This window comes from Budorcas taxicolor, chromosome 11 (assembly GCF_023091745.1).
Source record: "Budorcas taxicolor isolate Tak-1 chromosome 11, Takin1.1, whole genome shotgun sequence".
NCBI lineage: Eukaryota > Metazoa > Chordata > Mammalia > Artiodactyla > Bovidae > Budorcas > Budorcas taxicolor.
The window spans coordinates 153,134,059-153,150,557 of NC_068920.1; the positions used below are offsets into that span (position 1 = coordinate 153,134,059).

Below are 16,499 nucleotides of genomic sequence, written 5' to 3' on the forward strand. Positions count from 1 at the left end.
CAGTACATTCATAATGTTGTACAACCTCACCACTATCAAATATGCCATTTTATTTGAACTGAATAATAAACTTCAAGAAATGATATTTATTTTTCCCATTTTTCGGGTGAGAAGATAGATGGAAACATCTAAATATTCCCAGGGGAAGTATAAAGTATCTGAACCAGAAGTGAAGTGAAGTGAAGTCACTCAGTCATGTCCGACTCTTTGCGACCCCATGGACTGTAGCCTGCCAGGCTCCTCCCTCCATGGGATTCTCCAGGCAAGAGTACTGGAGTGGGTTGCCATTTCCTTCTCCAGGGGATCTTCCCAACCCCGGGATCGAAGCCGGGTCCCCCGTATTCCAGGCAGATGCTTTAACCTCTGACCCACCAGCCTAGACATCTGAACCAGAACCAATTCCCAAATTACCAAATTTTCCCATCGACTCTCCTGATCCCTGGAGACTAGTCTCCAAGTTGCTAGTGTAAAACCCACAATCTTGCAAGGGGTGATCAGAGGTGATGTATCTGGTTCAACCTGTCAGGATTCATTATGCAGCTACGATTAGCCAAGTCCTATGCAAGTCACTTAAAACAATGGGGAGTGAAACAGACTTGGTAGTGAGTGAACCCTGCCTTGGTAGTGCTTTCATCATAAAACTCTCCAGGTGGTATCCATGTCCTAGTGGTCCCTTTCAATTTGAACCAAGCACTAAGCATCTCAGAGAGAAATGAAATGCTTCAGAAAACAATGCTACTCTATGCACCTACATGTTGGGGTATTAAAGGAGAAATTAAAAGTCTGAGTTCTCCTAAGCAGGGCAGTGACTTTTATTCAATATCACTAAGCATCAAAAATGTATCATTACTTTACAATATCGTATTGGTTTTGCCATACATCAACATGAATCCGCCACAGGTGTACACGTGTTCCCCATCCTGAACCCCCCTCCCTCCTCCCTCCCCGTACCATCCCTCTGGGTCGTCTCAGTGCACCAGCCCCAAGCATCCAGTATCATGCATCGAACCTGGACTGGTGAAATTAAAATAAATAAATTCATTTTTTTTAAACGTATCATTAGTACTTCTGTTTGCTTTTGACCCTTCAAAAGGATCAGAAAGATTCTGAGGACACAAGGCACACAGGACGTGCCATGCATGCACACTAAATCACCTCAGTCGTGTCCGACCCTTGGTGGCCCCACGGACTGTAGTCGGTCAGGCTCCTCTGGCTATGGGGATTCTCCAGGCAAGAATACTGGAGTGGGTTGCCACGCCCTCCTCCAGGGGATTTTCCCAATCCAAAGATCAAACCAACTCCTCTTACATCTCCTGCATTGACGGGCAGGTTCCTTACCGCTAGCACCACCTGGGAAGCCAACCGGATGTGGACTTCCTCTAATTCAAAATCTGCATCTCTAACTCTACCCCCCCACCTTTTTCTGGGAGTATTTGAGCACCACTTGTAGGCTTTCCGTTCTGCTGTTTTCTCTGAAGATAATCCTGTCCCTGGGAAGGGTGGACACAGGGAGTGCATGCTCTGTAACTCAGTGGTCCCAGTATCGATCCAGATGGCTGCTGGCTGCTTCAAACTCTATGTCCCAATCAGTTCTGGTCTTGCTCCCTTTTAACTGAGTTCCAACCTGGTAGATAGACAACTAGGGCATCGATTCCTGCCAGACTGGAGCCTTGGCACAGTGTCCCCTGTTCTTGCCTTTGGGGGACAGAAACGACCTATTCCTGAGGCTCAGCACCTTCCTAATCAGGTCACTGTTTTTTGCCAGAATGCTGCATCTCCTCACATTTCCGTGGCCCACACTACCACCCTTCGGATGCTTCTTGCCTATAAGAGCACTTGCCTCTTAGTTCCTCTATTTCTTCTTTGATGTCCATCCACCTGCCTAAATCACCAAATTCAATGTTGGTTAAATAGGCTCCCTCTGCCAGAAACATTCCTCCAATTTGCCATTCACCCTCAACAGACCCCCATGCTGATGAAACTGGGTGTCCATCACCAGAATCATCTGGCCAAGAGGCAGCTGAAGATTAGCATACTGATTAATAACTGAGGCCAGACACAGCAAAATGATATCTTAGATACAGCTTTGGAAATCAAGCAAACTGATCCTCCTGAACACTTTTTTTAGGCCTTTACCATTTACCCAAAGAAGATGGATATTACAAGTTTTATCTTTTGGACAAGGAACAGGAATTGAAGCATCCTGTTCAAGACGAGTCAGACACAAAGTTGGAATTGAAATCAAGGTGTGTCAAGACCACCATATAAAGTTATATCATATATGGTGGTCTACATGAACGACTCCCTTCATGGGGTGCACAAGCTGGGATAAATTATGCAACATCTCCTCTACCAGACTGAAGACCCCAAGCCACACAACACACACCTAATATTCTTTTATATTTTTTATTTGCAGGAGATCAATGATGAGGGAAAACCAGAGCCACATCACTGAATTCCTCCTTCTGGGACTGACCAGTGACCCCAAACAGCAGGTGTGGCTCTTTGCCAGCTTCCTGGCCATGTACCTGGTCAATATGGGAGGCAACTCGGTCATCATGGCAGCCATCCAGGGGGATGCCCACCTCCACACCGCCATGTACTTCTTCCTCTCCAACTTGTCCCTGGTGGACATCTGCTTTACAACTGTCATTGCACCACAAATGTTAGTGAACATGCTGACTCAGAGAAAGGCCATCCTCTTCGCCCAGTGTCTGGCCCAGATGTATTTCTTTGTGGCCTTTGGGACCACTGACAGCTTCCTTCTGGGTGCCATGGCCTTGGACCGCTACGTGGCCATCTGCCACCCACTACATTACACCACCACCATGAACCCCAGACGCTGCTTCCAGCTCGTGACAGCATCCTGGCTGGTGTCCCACCTCCACTCCCTCACCCACACCATCCTTATGGCCCGCCTCTCCTTCTGTGGGCCCAACACCATCCACCACTTCTTCTGTGACGTCCAGCCTCTGCTGACACTCTCCTGCTCTGACACCTCTGTCAATGAGCTCTTGGCCTTCACAGAGGGCTCCTTGGTGATCATGAGTCCCTTCATCTTCATTACTGTCTCTTATGTCTATATCACCCATGCTGTTCTGAGAGTCCCTTCTGGGAGAGGCAGGTACAAGGTCTTCTCCACCTGTGGGTCCCACCTCACAGTTGTGGCACTATTCTATGGAACTGTAATATCTGTGTACATCCGCCCCTCATCCACCTACTCAGTGACGAAGGACCGTGTGATCACTGTCATCTATACAGTAGTTATCCCCATGCTGAACCCTTTTATCTATAGCCTTAGGAACAAGGACATGAAACAGGCTATGAAAAAACTGATGAGGAAGACCGATTAGCATAACTTCTAGAGGTACACCTCAGCATTCATTCATTCAATATGAACTTATGAAACAGGGGCTTCCCTGGTGGTCAACAGTGGCCAAGACTCTGAACTCCCAAAGCAGGGGACCCAGGTTCGATCCCTGGTCAGAGAACTAGATCCCACATGCCATAACTAAGACCTTGTGCAGCCAAATATAAATAAATAAATACTTTTAAAAAAGAATTTATGAAACACCTGCTCTGTGCTAGGAATTGTATTCAGTTGCAAAATGGCAAAATATGAAAATATTGCAAGGATAAATCAATGGTAGCTGCTGTCTTCAAAATTAAGCACAGCTCAGTAAGGGAAAGGAGACACCGGCAATACAAGATTATTATACTTTTGGTAAAAACAAGTAAGGCATGAGTATTGGTGACCCACTCTACTACACACACAGTTTCCTTCTTTTTCTTTCATGGTCTCAAGCTCTTGTGTGACAGGACATGACCAGGACTGGGCAATACGTGTCCTGATGGAAAGCAAGGAGAAACTTCCTGAGTCAGGTGTTTTAAATGTTAGTTACACAGGCCAACTCACAGATCTTCTCTTATCTCTTTGAAACAGTCCCTCAGAGCTACCTAAGAGGATGCCTCCCAGGCTTAAGTTCTCAGTACCCTAGCTAGTGGTGAAGAATCCATCTGCCAATACAGGAGATGCAAGAGATGTGGGTTCAACCCCTAGGTCAGGAAAATCTCCTGGAGAAGGAAATGGCAACCCACTCCAGTATTTTGTCCAGAAAATTCCACAGACGGAGGAGCCTGGTGGGTTACAGTCCACAGGGTCGCAAAGAATAGGACACAGCTGAGCAACTGAGCACACACATACACATTTCTGCCCAATAAGCATAATTCTCAACTTTTGGGTTGTGCTTCTTCCTTTTTTCAGTAAACAGCACAAGCCATGCTTATACAGGCTTCTCCTAGCCAATGATTAAGCATGCCAGGGGTACGAAGGCAGGCTTATCTCCAAGAATTACAGGGCTCTTCTGGTGGATAATTTTGATTCTAGGACACCCTCCCCACCACTCAACCCTGCACTGGCCTAGTCAAAACCGTCTTGGCGCTTTGCTGCAGTCTGAGACTCTTCCTATCCCATCCTTTTTTATCCTCTCTTTTCTTCCACAGGTCTCAAGGCTTGAAAGCTCTCTCTGATTTCTCCTGCCACCTCCTCAACAAACATTTCACACACCAAATCCCACCTTGGCATCTGCTTCTCAGAAGACCCAAACCAAGGCATTAACCAATACCTTGCAAACAATTCTGCTTGTATCTACAAGTAGGTACCCTATGGAGAGTTGAACAGGCACACCAGGAGATTGTACAAGAATTCATGAGTGCAGACATTCCAAATGGAATAAATTGATGTTCTGACCTCATTTATTGTGCTTTTCCTGTCTCACCTATGAAACAATCTAACAACTTAATATGAAAGAAACAAGGAGGAAAATTCCAGTTCTCTAGCCTTTTCTGCTAAAATAATAAAGGTTAGGCTGTCACTAAAATATCAGTAGTAGAACAAAGGAATGATAAATGATTGTTTTTGTGGAGTTGTTCTCTTTAGAGGATGATAGTCTTAACGTTTCTCCAATTTCCCTGCAGAAAAGTTTTTTAAGAAAAAGTGAACAGAAAATGTCATTTTTTTTCCTCATTTTTTAATGATAAAAAGAGGAGTTCTATTTGAGATGAAGAACCTTTTGGGGATAAATGCCAAAAACCTGGCAACAAACTCCAATGTCCATTAAGACTGGAGTGGAGGGACTTCCCTGGTGTCCAGTGGTTAAGGGTCCGTGCTTCCACTGCAGGAGGCACATGTTTGATCCCTGGTCTGGTAACTAAGATTCCACATGTCACATGGCTTGGCCAAAAAAAGAAAAAAAGATCAAAATGGATAATATAGTACAATCACACAATAGAATTAGAGTCCACACTCCCTCAGCTGCAGTTCTAAAATTCAACTGAATCACTGTGCCGTACAGCAGAAATTAACACAACATTATAAATCAACTTTACTTCAATTTAAAAAAAAAGAATGAACTGTAGCTACAAGCACTAATATAAATGAGAAAGTACTAATATAAACAGTTCAGAAAGAAAGAAGTGAAAGAAGCAAAGTGATTCCAGTCATGCGAAAGACAAAAATAGGGAAACAATACACAATTTATGCATATGCGCAGAGTTGCTGCTATGTGTGTGTGTGTGTGTGTTTGTGTGTCTACGTTCAGTACTGTCTGACTCTTTGCCATCCCATGGACTGTAGCCCACCAAGCTCCTCTGTCCATGGAATTTTCCAGTCAAGGACACTGGAGCAGGTTGCCATTTTCTACTCTAGCATAGCAAAACTATAAGAAAACTATTCCTATATAGTTTATAAACTCTTTTTCATATATGATGTATTTCACAATTTTAAAAATATAAAGAAAATCCTGTATACAGAAGTGTCTCTATTACTTAGCAGATTTTTACAAATGAGCTTTATCTCTACCCTTTGGAGTCACAGGGAACAACCTGTTCTATGTATTGAACTGTAGAAATTTGAAGACAATGATTGTGTGGCCCACACTTCATCAGATCTCTTCAGTTTCATTTGTTATTGTTTATTTTCTGGGACATGATAGGTGTTCTTTATAGGATTTGGGTTAGAGCATGTGAACTCCACACTAGGTTAGGGTTTGGGGCAATGCAGTCCTCTCCCTTCTGTGTCCAGGGGAAGGGCATCAAGTAGAGTGCTATCAGTATCCCCAGGCCTGGTCAGTCTGACACTGCCAAGACTCAGGACTCCAGGGCCGCAAGGGGACAGCTGAGAGGCTGGACTTTTGCCCCATCTTGTCTCTAACTAAGAGATCAGGGAGTGAGTCCCAGGAGATACTCCATATGAAAAGCCCACAGCTCTGCCTAGCCCCTGTGCCTGAGGACAGACTGCTCCAGCCCTGGGTCTTTAGTCTGTGCTGCTGTTACAGGGAATGGAGAAAACTGAGGTCCTATCCAGTCCTCTGTAGGAGAAGACAGGTAGGCAAACCAAACAAGTAAAGCAGACCCAACACCTGGTGATGGTGACGAGATCTGAGGATGGTCAGAATTTCCAGGTAAGACCTGAGTGGTAGAGGTGGGAGACATTGGTCAACACACACACACACACACACACACACACACACACACACACCTCCCCCCCTATTCCTTATTGCCCCTTCCTTACTCTTAGCCAAATACTTCCCTGGTGGCTCGGATAATAAAATATCTGCCTGCAATGTGAGAGACCTGGGTTCAATACCTGGGTTGGGAAGATCCCCTGGAGAAGAGAACAGCTACCCACTCCAGTATTCTGGCCTGGAGAATTCCATGGACAGAGGAACTGCCAGGAGATAGTCCATAGGGTTGCAAAGAGTTGGACCCGACTGAGCAACTTTCACTCAAATACAATCTGGCTCTCTTACCCCTCATGAGGAGGACTTAATATTCATGACCCTCTAGAGAGTCTAGCCTGAAGTCAGTAGATTAGTGGTCCCCAAGCCCCTGGCAGAGGCCAAGACATTGTAGCTGTAATAACAGTGCTCAGGACCCCTACATGATGCCTGGACAATCCACTCACAGCTCACTCTACCCTGAGTGACTTTCAGAATCATTCTATGCCACCACCCAAAGACAGTAACAATCCCCACACCCACTGATAGTTCAAGAAGCCTTAGTCCATCTTCTTAACTTCAGTCCCGGAATGATGTGAAGTAGGCTTATTTAGGCTCACTTCACAACTGAGGTTCTTATAAGTTAAATGTTTTCCACCAAGATGGTACAGCTGGGACTCAAACCTGGGTCTGCCCATGTCACAGTGGATGCTTTGTTACGGTACTCCTAAGTCAGACCATTGCCACCCAAGGTGATGATAACACTGTTGACAGTAGCATGTACAATTCCATATATGAAACTTTACAGGTTTCAAAGCCCAGCTTCTCACAAACCATGACCAAGTTCAATTTGCCCAGGACTGAAGGAGTTCCCTGAAAGTGGGATGTTTCATTTTGAAAGCAGGAAAGTCCTGGACAAACATAGAGGACTAGTTGGTTGCCCCAGAAAGCATCCTCCTTTTGTTAACTCCATCAAGAAAAAAACAATATCAGAGGAAGCTGTATTTGAGGATCATTTGACACAAACCATTGTTCTAGCCCAGGGCAATCCTTATCTAATTCAGTCCTGACCACAGTGTTATTAATTATCCTCCTCGCGCAGATACAGAGATTGAGGCCAGAAAGACTGAGAAAACTTGTTCAAGATTACAGCTCACAGTGGGGATGGTGGAAAATAAAGGTTTGTCAGACCCAGAAGGGATAACCACATCAAAGAGCATGACAGTGGCCTGGCTGCCATTGCCTGTTTGTGTGCTCATCTTCCCACACCATCCAAATGCAGAAACTCTCATTGTATATTTTATATCACAGGTCCTGAGAAAACCTTTAAGTGATCCTAGGGTTTTGATATTCTCAACTGTCCTGTATGGTAGGTTGATGTCCATATCTTATAGATGAAGAAAATGAAACTCACAGATAGTAAATAATTCCCAAAAATATAAGATTCAGTGAGGGTTTACAGTGGGGAGGCATGTCCTCTAATATTTTCTGGTGTATCAGGACACCAGGCTCCATTTTATCTACTACTGATTCTACAATATTAGTAACTATTATCACAGTTTATTGAAGACCTATTCTGTGCTATTGCTTTGAATATGTCATCTCATTGATGAGCTACAGTAAGTATACAAAGTATGCACATAATTTACAGATGAGGAAACTGAAGCAAAAAGAAAATAGGATGTGGAGTTTGCAAAGGATTACACAGCCAGAAAAGAAGTCCATCCAGTCTATAGGACATCAAAGCCAACATTCCCAAGGACTGAAGATGTTGACAGTGTTGATGATGATAACTCTTGTTTGTCAAATACCTTTGAGCTTATAAAGTAATTTCATCCACATTAGCTTATGTGATGAATCTTCAAAAGAAAAAGGATATTCCCATCATATGAAGAATATCTGAGTGACAGTTATGATCTTTCTATATAATTAGTATCCCTTATCTACTCCTCAACAAAACACACATACAGGAGACAGAGAGAGAAAGAGAGAGGACTATCCTTAAGAATTTTCTAGTGGCTCAGAGGTTAAAGCATCTGCCTCCAATGCCAGAGACCTGGGTTCGATCCCTGGGTCGGGAAGATCCCCTGGAGAAGGAAATGGCAACCCACTCCAGTATTCTTGCCTGGAAAATCCCATGGACAGAGGAGACAGAGGAGCCTGGTGGGCTACAGTCCACAGGGTTACAAACCGTCGGACACGACTGAGTGACTTCACTTTCACTTTCATATCTTTCTCAAATTTCACAAGCCTGTGAAACTGATAGCTTTCCTATTTGAAAAAATAGGCACGGACTAAGACTTGGGAATTTTCTTCCCAGCTAATCTCCAGTTCAACCCTCAACCAGAAAGTCTACAGGACAACCTAGAATACAACTAAAATGCAGAATCTCCCAAGAAGTCTCCCAATCACTGTGCTTAGTTCTCACATCTGGACATGTTTACATGCCCACCAGCAACAGAAACCTATACATCTGTGTGACCTTTGAAAAAAACTCAGAAAATAGACAAAGGCGTTGAATGATATAAGTTTTTTGAAGCTATATTTTCCTTGCATTTTTCTCCTTTAAATAAGCATTACAAATGAAACCAGCATCTCTGACTTCCTGCTCCTGGGCTTCTCTCAGCACCCAGAGCAGCAGCCTCTCCTGTTCGGGCTCTTCCTGGCCGTGTACCTGGTCACCGTGCTGGGGAACCTGCTCATCATCCTGGCCATCAGCTCTCACCCCCGCCTCCACACCCCCATGTACTTCTTCCTGGCCAACCTGTCCTTCACCGACACCTGCTTCTCCTGCACCATCGTCCCCAAGGTGCTGCTCAACATCCACACACAGCACTACACCATCTCCCACACTGGGTGCCTCGTGCAGATGTTTTTCTTCATGGAATTGGCCCTGCTGGATGACTTCCTGCTGGCTGTGATGGCCTATGACCGCTACATGGCCATCTGCCTTCCTCTGCACTACACCACCATCATGGGGCCCCAGCGCTGCCTTTTGCTGGTCGCCGCATCCTGGCTCAGCTCCCACCTCCTGGCCTTCTCCCTCTGTCTCCGCATGTCTCAGTTCTCCTTCTGCGCCTCCCATGCCATCCCACACTTCTTCTGTGACCTTCTCCCACTCCTCAAACTTGCCTGCTCAGACACTCACATCTTTCAGCTCATGATGTTTGCAGAAGCAGCCCTCTCAGGGGTGGTCCCTCTCACCTGTGTCCTGGTCTCTTATGTCCACATCATCCACACCATCCTCAGGATCCCCTCTGCTGGGGGGAAGCACAAAGTCTTCTCTACCTGTGGCTCTCACCTGACAGTGGTCACTCTCTTCTATGGGACACTCTTTCTGGTATATTTCCAGCCCTCATCCTCCTACTCAGCAGACACTGGGATGGCAACATCTGTGGTGTACACGATGGTCACCCCCATGCTGAACCCTTTTATCTACAGCCTGAGGAACAGCGACATGAAGGGAGCTTTGTGCAGATTCTTCAGCTGGGGAAAATGCTCTACTCTGTAAAATGTCCTGAACCAGATTAGGAGCTCAGGTTCTGTGACATCCCTTCTTTGTGGATGTCTTTGTTGTCATTTTGAAAAACTCAGATTCAATTAGGCTGACGCTCAGCATCACAAGCAGGTTTTAAAGATGGAGAATGCCTGACCTGCAGGACTGGAATACGATCAACTGGCCAAGGACAGAGATAAAGCCTGGAAGAGGAGTGACCAGAAATCCCTGCAAGGTGACTTGATTACTGGATATAGGTGACCAAGTAGATTCAAACCAGAGAGTGGGAATCATCAAAAGATGGTATCAGGCAAAATACAGGTTCTTGGAGGAAGCCCAAGTACCAGTTCAGTCTATAGCTAACCTGTGCATTCAGCTACAAAAAATGCTGACAATATCTGGAAGGGTCAAGTGCCTGAGCTTCAGAGACCACTACCAAGCCCATATTGGAAAACAAAGGGATTCAACCACACAGTGAGAAAACTGAACCAGAAGACATACTCTTTGCTGGGAATAAGTGAGGAAGACTAATTCTAGGAGAGGAAATCTGGAACACGTAGATGGTGACTGGTCCAAAATCAAATACTTGGGATTAGAACTAAGTCTGTGACAGTGAGTAACTATGAGTTATTGGACAGATTCATGATTTACCTCTGAAACTCTGACTTATTTTGCTTTTCTGTACATCAGAAAAAAATATTACAGCAAATTTGTAAGACACAAAAATAGAAAAAGAAACATTCACTATCCTTTTGTCTTTTACTTTGATGAGAAAATATTAGACATACAATTATGTAACTTTTTGCTTAACTTTACAACACAAGTTGTTTCCACATTATTGTTACTGTTGTTCAGTCACTAAGTCATGTCCTGCTCTTTGTGGCCCCATGGACTACAGCACATCAGGCTTCTCTGTCCATCGTTTATCTCTCTGAGTTCGCTGAAACTCACATTCATTGAGTCGGTGATGCCATCCAACCATCTCATCCTCTGTTGTCCCCTTCTTCTCCTGCCTTCAATCTTTCCCAGCATCAGGGTCTTTTCTAATGGGTCAGTTTCTTCGCATCAGGTGGCCAAAGTATTGGAGTTTCAGCTTCAACATCAGTCCTTCCAATGAATATTCAGGGCTGATTTCCTTTAGGATGGACTGGTTGGATCTCCTTGCTGTCCAAGTGACTTTCAAGACTCTTCTCCAACATCACAGTTCAAAAGCATCAGTTCCTCAGTGCTCAGCTTTCTTTATGGTCCAACTCTCACATCCATACATGATTACTGGAAAAACCATAGCTTTGACTAGATGGACCTTTGTTGGCAAAGTAATGTTTCTGCTTTTTAATATGCTCTCTAGGTTAGTCATAGCTTTTCTTCCAAGGAGCAAGCATCTTTTAATTTCATGGCTGCAGTCACCATCTGCAGTGATTTTGGAGACCAAGAAAAAAAAGTCTCTCACTGTTTCCATTGTTTCCCCATCTATTTGCCATGAAGTGATGGGACCGGATGCCATGATCTTTGTTTTCTGAATGTTGAGCTTTAAGCCAACTTTTCCCTCTCCTCTTTCACTTTCATCAAGATGCTGTTTAGTTTCTCTTCACTTTCTGCCATAAGGGTGGTGTCATCTGCATATCTGAGGTTATTGAGTTTTCTCCCAGCAATCTTGATTCCAGCTTTTGTTTCATCCAGCCCAGCATTTCACATGATATACTCTGCACAGAAGTTAAATAAGCAAGGTGACAATATACATCATTTTTCTCTATCCTCTCCATATTTTATTGTTCACATTTTCATAAATGTAACTAATATGATAGCCAAAGTGGTATATCATTGATTTTGTTTCAATTTATGTGATTATTGATGAGGGAACTATTTTTTCTTGAGTTTCTTAACCAATTTTTAAAATTCTTTTATCATTTATTTGTGTCATCTGCCTATTACTTTCTTAGAATTTTTTATTGGCTTTTCTGGACCTGTTTGTGTTAAAGATATTATACCTTTGACTTCTTCTTGGTAATGTTCTTAGTTAATTCTTTATCTCTCGACTATGAGACTTATTTACTACAAGCAAGTTTTTTTTTTAATCTCCTCAAGACATCTTAATTGTAACTCCTTTTACTAGAGTTTTAATTTAAAATATTTTCCTTTACAGAATACATGCAAATATTCAACTTTTTCATTTTCTTGTAGAATAAAGTATTTTTAATATCAGACATATAGTAGTTTAGAGTGAAATCATATTGTTAAAGTGGTTCTCTCTAACACAGAATGGCATTACCTCTGATGTTAAAATGAAGATATTATGAACAATGTTATAGAACACATTTTAAGTTTAGATTAAATAGACAAATTTCTGCAAAATGTATAACTCATCGAAACAAATCTAGTAAGAAATAGAAAACCTAAATATAAGTTAGACCTACAGCATTATTTTAGACCTATAGGCATTAGGGAAATTGAATCAATAGCCAAAAACTTTTCCTGAAAGAAGAATTCAGGCCCAGGTGGTTGGAATAGTTTTATAGACAATTCAAGGAAAAAATAATGCCTGATTTGCTAAATTCTTTCAGATAACAGAAAATAAGGGAATAATTCCCTTTTGGAGATTTCCTGATACCTAAAGTTAATGCTGCTGCTGCTGCTAAGTCGCTTCAGTCATGTCCAACTCTGTGCGACCCCATTAGTTAATAAGAACACTGCAAAAAAGTACAATAACAGGCTGATCTCATTCATGAAGTAAATATACCAATTCAAAGCAAATTATTAGTAAGCAAATAATTAAAAAATGCAGAGAAACTGTGAGGTTATCATTATCAAGGAGTTTTCCCAGGAATACATAGTTGATTTAACATTAAAACATCAATCAATGCCATTCTCCCAAATCATCCCACCCTCTCCCTCTCCCACAGAGTCCAAAAGCCTGTTCTATACATCTGTGTCTCTTTTGCTGTCTCGCATACAGGGTTATTGTTACTATCTTTCTAAATTCCATAAATATGCATTAGTATATTGTATTGGTGTTTTTCTTTCTGGCTTACTTCAGTCTGTATAATAGGCTCCAGTTTCATCCACCTCATTAGAACTGATTCAAATGAATTCTTTTTAATGGCTGAGTAATACTCCATTGTGTATATGTACCACAGCTTTCTTATCCATTCCTCTGCTGATGGACATCTAGGTTGCTTCCATGTCCATGTTGGGAGAATGGCATTGAAACATGTATAATATCATATAAGAAACGAATCGCCAGTCCAGGTTCGATGCATGACACTGGATGCTTGGGGCTGGTGCACTGGGACGACCCAGAGGGATGGTATGGGGAGGGAAGAGGGAGGGGTGTTCAGGATGGGGAACACGTGTATACTCGTGGCGGATTCATGTTGATGTATGGCAAAACCAATACAATATTGTAAAGTAATTAACCTCCAATTAAAATAAATAAATTTATATTAAAAAACATCAATCAAAGTCACTCTTTTATAAAAGAACAAAAGTCATATGAGGCAACAATGCCATCTCAATAGACGCAAGGAAAATAATTTTGTATAACTCAACATGTTGATTAAAGTGCGCTGTTAAAATAGACATAGAAACAAAATTTCCTAATCTGAAAAATGAGTTCTTTTTCAAATTACAACATATGTAATGTTACATTTCTATAAAATATGTAATATATAATAATAATTATACATTTGATTCCTTCTCATAAATAAGCAACAAGACAAAATACCAGCTCTCACCACAACTATCCCATGTTGCGCATGATGTCACATCCAGGGCAGTAGGATAAAAAAATAAATAAAAGATATAAATTCTCTAAGGAAAGAAACAAAAGTGCATTTTACTCACATGTGACAGTTTCATATTATTACAATTCAAAGGTGTCTATATAGGAACCGTTCAAATTATTAGTTACATGTTTTGAAGCAAAAACAAACTAAAAATAGAACCTCCACTCTCACTTCACAACATACACAAAAATCACTTCTACAGTAACTCAAGTACTAATTGTGAAAAGCAAAATTATAAAAGTTTTAGAAGAAAATGCTGAAATATACCTTCCTGAGCAAAGGGAAGAATGGACTTCATACACCAGACACAGGTGAAGAATTAAGATGAAAGGAAAGTATTAATGAATTCAATTCATTAAAATTTAAAATATTTACTTAGCATACAAGATTGTAACAAGAGTGAAAGGACACACCCATAAAGACAGAGAAAATATTTGTAATACATATAATGTACTACATTATAGGGATTGGTATCTAGAATATTTAAATAGTTCTATAAATCAATTAGAATAAAACAGACAAATAAGTGGAAAAATGAACAAAAGTGTACTTTTGTACAAGCAAGCACTTTCAAAATTAGAAATAAAAATGCTAAGAAGTATTTTAAAGGTACCCAGCCTCATTATTTTTTTAAATTCATGCCTGCGCTGGTTCTTTGTTGCTTCATGGGCTCTCCTTTAGTTGTGGCGAGCGGGGGCTACTCTCTAGCTGTGGTGCACAGGCTTCGCATTGCGGTGGCTGCTCTTCTTGAGGAGCACAGGCTCTAAGGTGCTCAGGCTTCAGTAGCTGCAGCACATGGGCCAACAGCTGTGGCTCCCAGGCTCTAGAGCACAGGCTCAGGAGTTGTGGCACGCGGGCTTTGTTGCTCCACAGCATGTGGGATCTTCCTTGACCTGGGATCGAACATACGTCTCTGGCATTGGCAAAAGGATTCTTTACCACTGAGCCACCAGGGAAGCTTCCTAACTTCATTATTAATCACTGAAATATAAAATCAAACCATCGGGAGATGCCCCACAATACACAAACACCAAATGACTAAGGTGGAAAAGGCTAACACCATGAAGTGTTACCAAGTATGAGGTGCCACCGCAATCTCACCTGTTGCCTGATGGAAGTGCAACTCTGTACAATCTCTTCGGAATTCAACTTGCTAGTGTATATTAAAATTGAAGATGCAGATATCCTAAAATCATGAAAGTCCACTCCTCGGTATGTATGAAAGAGAAAGAAATGCATGCATGCAGAAAGAAACATATACAGGAATAGTCATCGCAGTATTTTTCCAAATAACAGGAAACAACTTTCAAGAATAGCTTGCACGATGAATGTGTGGTACCATCATATAACGTAGCAATGGAAGTGAAGGAACAGCTCGTACCTAAAGCTGTCCAGATGATCTCACAGAAGGAAACAACTGAACCAAAGAGCCAGAAAATAGAATATATAATCCATGAGGGCATTTATATAAAGTTCTAAACTAGGCAAAACTAAAGTAAAACATTAGAAAGTCAGTAGGCATCATTTTACTTTGAGAAGGGAAGAGAAATGATGAACAGGATACACAAAAGAAGTTTCCACCATGCTGGCAGCATTCTACGTCTGAATTTAAGAAGTGATAAGTAGGTGATTGGGTTCTAATAATGTCTTAGGTAGTATGTGGAGAGAAATAAGACAGACAGAGAAAGACAAATCCTATAGGATATCACTTACACGTGGAATCCAAAAATTACAACAAACTAGTGAATAATACAAAAATGAAGTAGGATCACACAAACTAGTGGTTACCAGTGGGGAGGGGAGAGATGCGGAGTATAGAGGAGGGGGAATGGGAGGCAGGCAAAAAGTATTGGGTGTAAGATGGGCTCAAGGATGTACTGAACAACACAGAATATAACCAGTATTTTATAACTGTAAATGGAAAGAAACCTTTAAAACTGTATAAAAAATTTTAATTAAAGATCAACAATACAATATTGTAAAGTAAAATAAATAAATAAATAAAATGTTTAAAAAAATCAAAATAATTTTTTCAAAAAAAAGCCTATCTTGGAACAACCACCCATCAATCAATTAATAAAGGACTGACTCATATACTATTTAAGCTAAGTGATGAGCGAATAGAAATAATTTTAGTAACATTCTTAAGAGAACATATGTGTTTTATACATTCTTTTATATGGAAGATACATTTACATGAAAACAAATAAATATACACAGATATTGATTTCTGTTTAGAAATAAATGATTAGGCACCCTGGGCCCAGTAGAAAATCTAAGTATTATTCATATCTTTGCTCTCTGAGATCATTAAGTAAGGATGTTTCTTCTTCTACATGACTTTAAAAGCAAAGATGATGACCCCTAATCTCTTTCTGCCTTTATTTTTTCTTATTTTCTGGGACATACTGTATTATATCCATGGGGACAGGGTTCTAATTAGAAAGTGTGGACTCCAGGACAGAGAAGCACAAGTTCAGGGTTAAGGTAGGAGGATGGATCCATGCTATACCTCACCCAAGGGAGAAACCAAGGGTGCTGCCATGGACCACAGCCTGGTCCATTTGAATGAAATTATCACTGATACTGCTGAGACACTGGGGGGCCACCATCCAGAGGGGAGAGCTGACAGGTTGGACAGCTGCCCCATCATATCTTTAACTAGGAGGTCTGGGATCAGATCCCAGAAGACACTGCCTGTGAAAAGGCGGCTGCTCCTCCTGG

The 16,499-nt window shown here is 41.8% G+C and overlaps 2 protein-coding genes across 2 annotated transcripts; both read left to right on the forward strand.

Moving 5' to 3' along the window:
• The first annotated feature begins 2,423 nt into the window (after positions 1-2,423).
• LOC128056346 (olfactory receptor 1L6-like) lies at positions 2,424-3,353 on the forward strand. Its single transcript, XM_052649103.1, has one exon. It carries the CDS (start codon positions 2,424-2,426, stop codon positions 3,351-3,353), a length of 930 nt encoding a protein of 309 aa, XP_052505063.1.
• A 3,806-nt stretch (positions 3,354-7,159) lies between these two features.
• LOC128055745 (olfactory receptor 1361-like) lies at positions 7,160-10,008 on the forward strand. Its single transcript, XM_052648280.1, has 2 exons — positions 7,160-7,218; positions 9,072-10,008. The coding sequence occupies exons 1-2, from the start codon at positions 7,160-7,162 to the stop codon at positions 10,006-10,008; spliced, it is 996 nt and encodes a 331-aa protein (XP_052504240.1).
• The last annotated feature ends 6,491 nt before the right edge of the window (positions 10,009-16,499 follow it).

Excerpts from the sequence above, each read along its gene's own strand:
- LOC128055745 (XM_052648280.1), top strand. The coding sequence starts at position 7,160 with ATGGTACAGCTGGGACTCAAACCTGGGTCTGCCCATGTCACAGTGGAT. Across the intron at positions 7,219-9,071 it reads ACAGTGGATGCTTTGTTACG|CATTACAAATGAAACCAGCA; the intron begins GTACTCCTAAGT and ends CCTTTAAATAAG.
- LOC128056346 (XM_052649103.1), top strand. The coding sequence starts at position 2,424 with ATGATGAGGGAAAACCAGAGCCACATCACTGAATTCCTCCTTCTGGGA.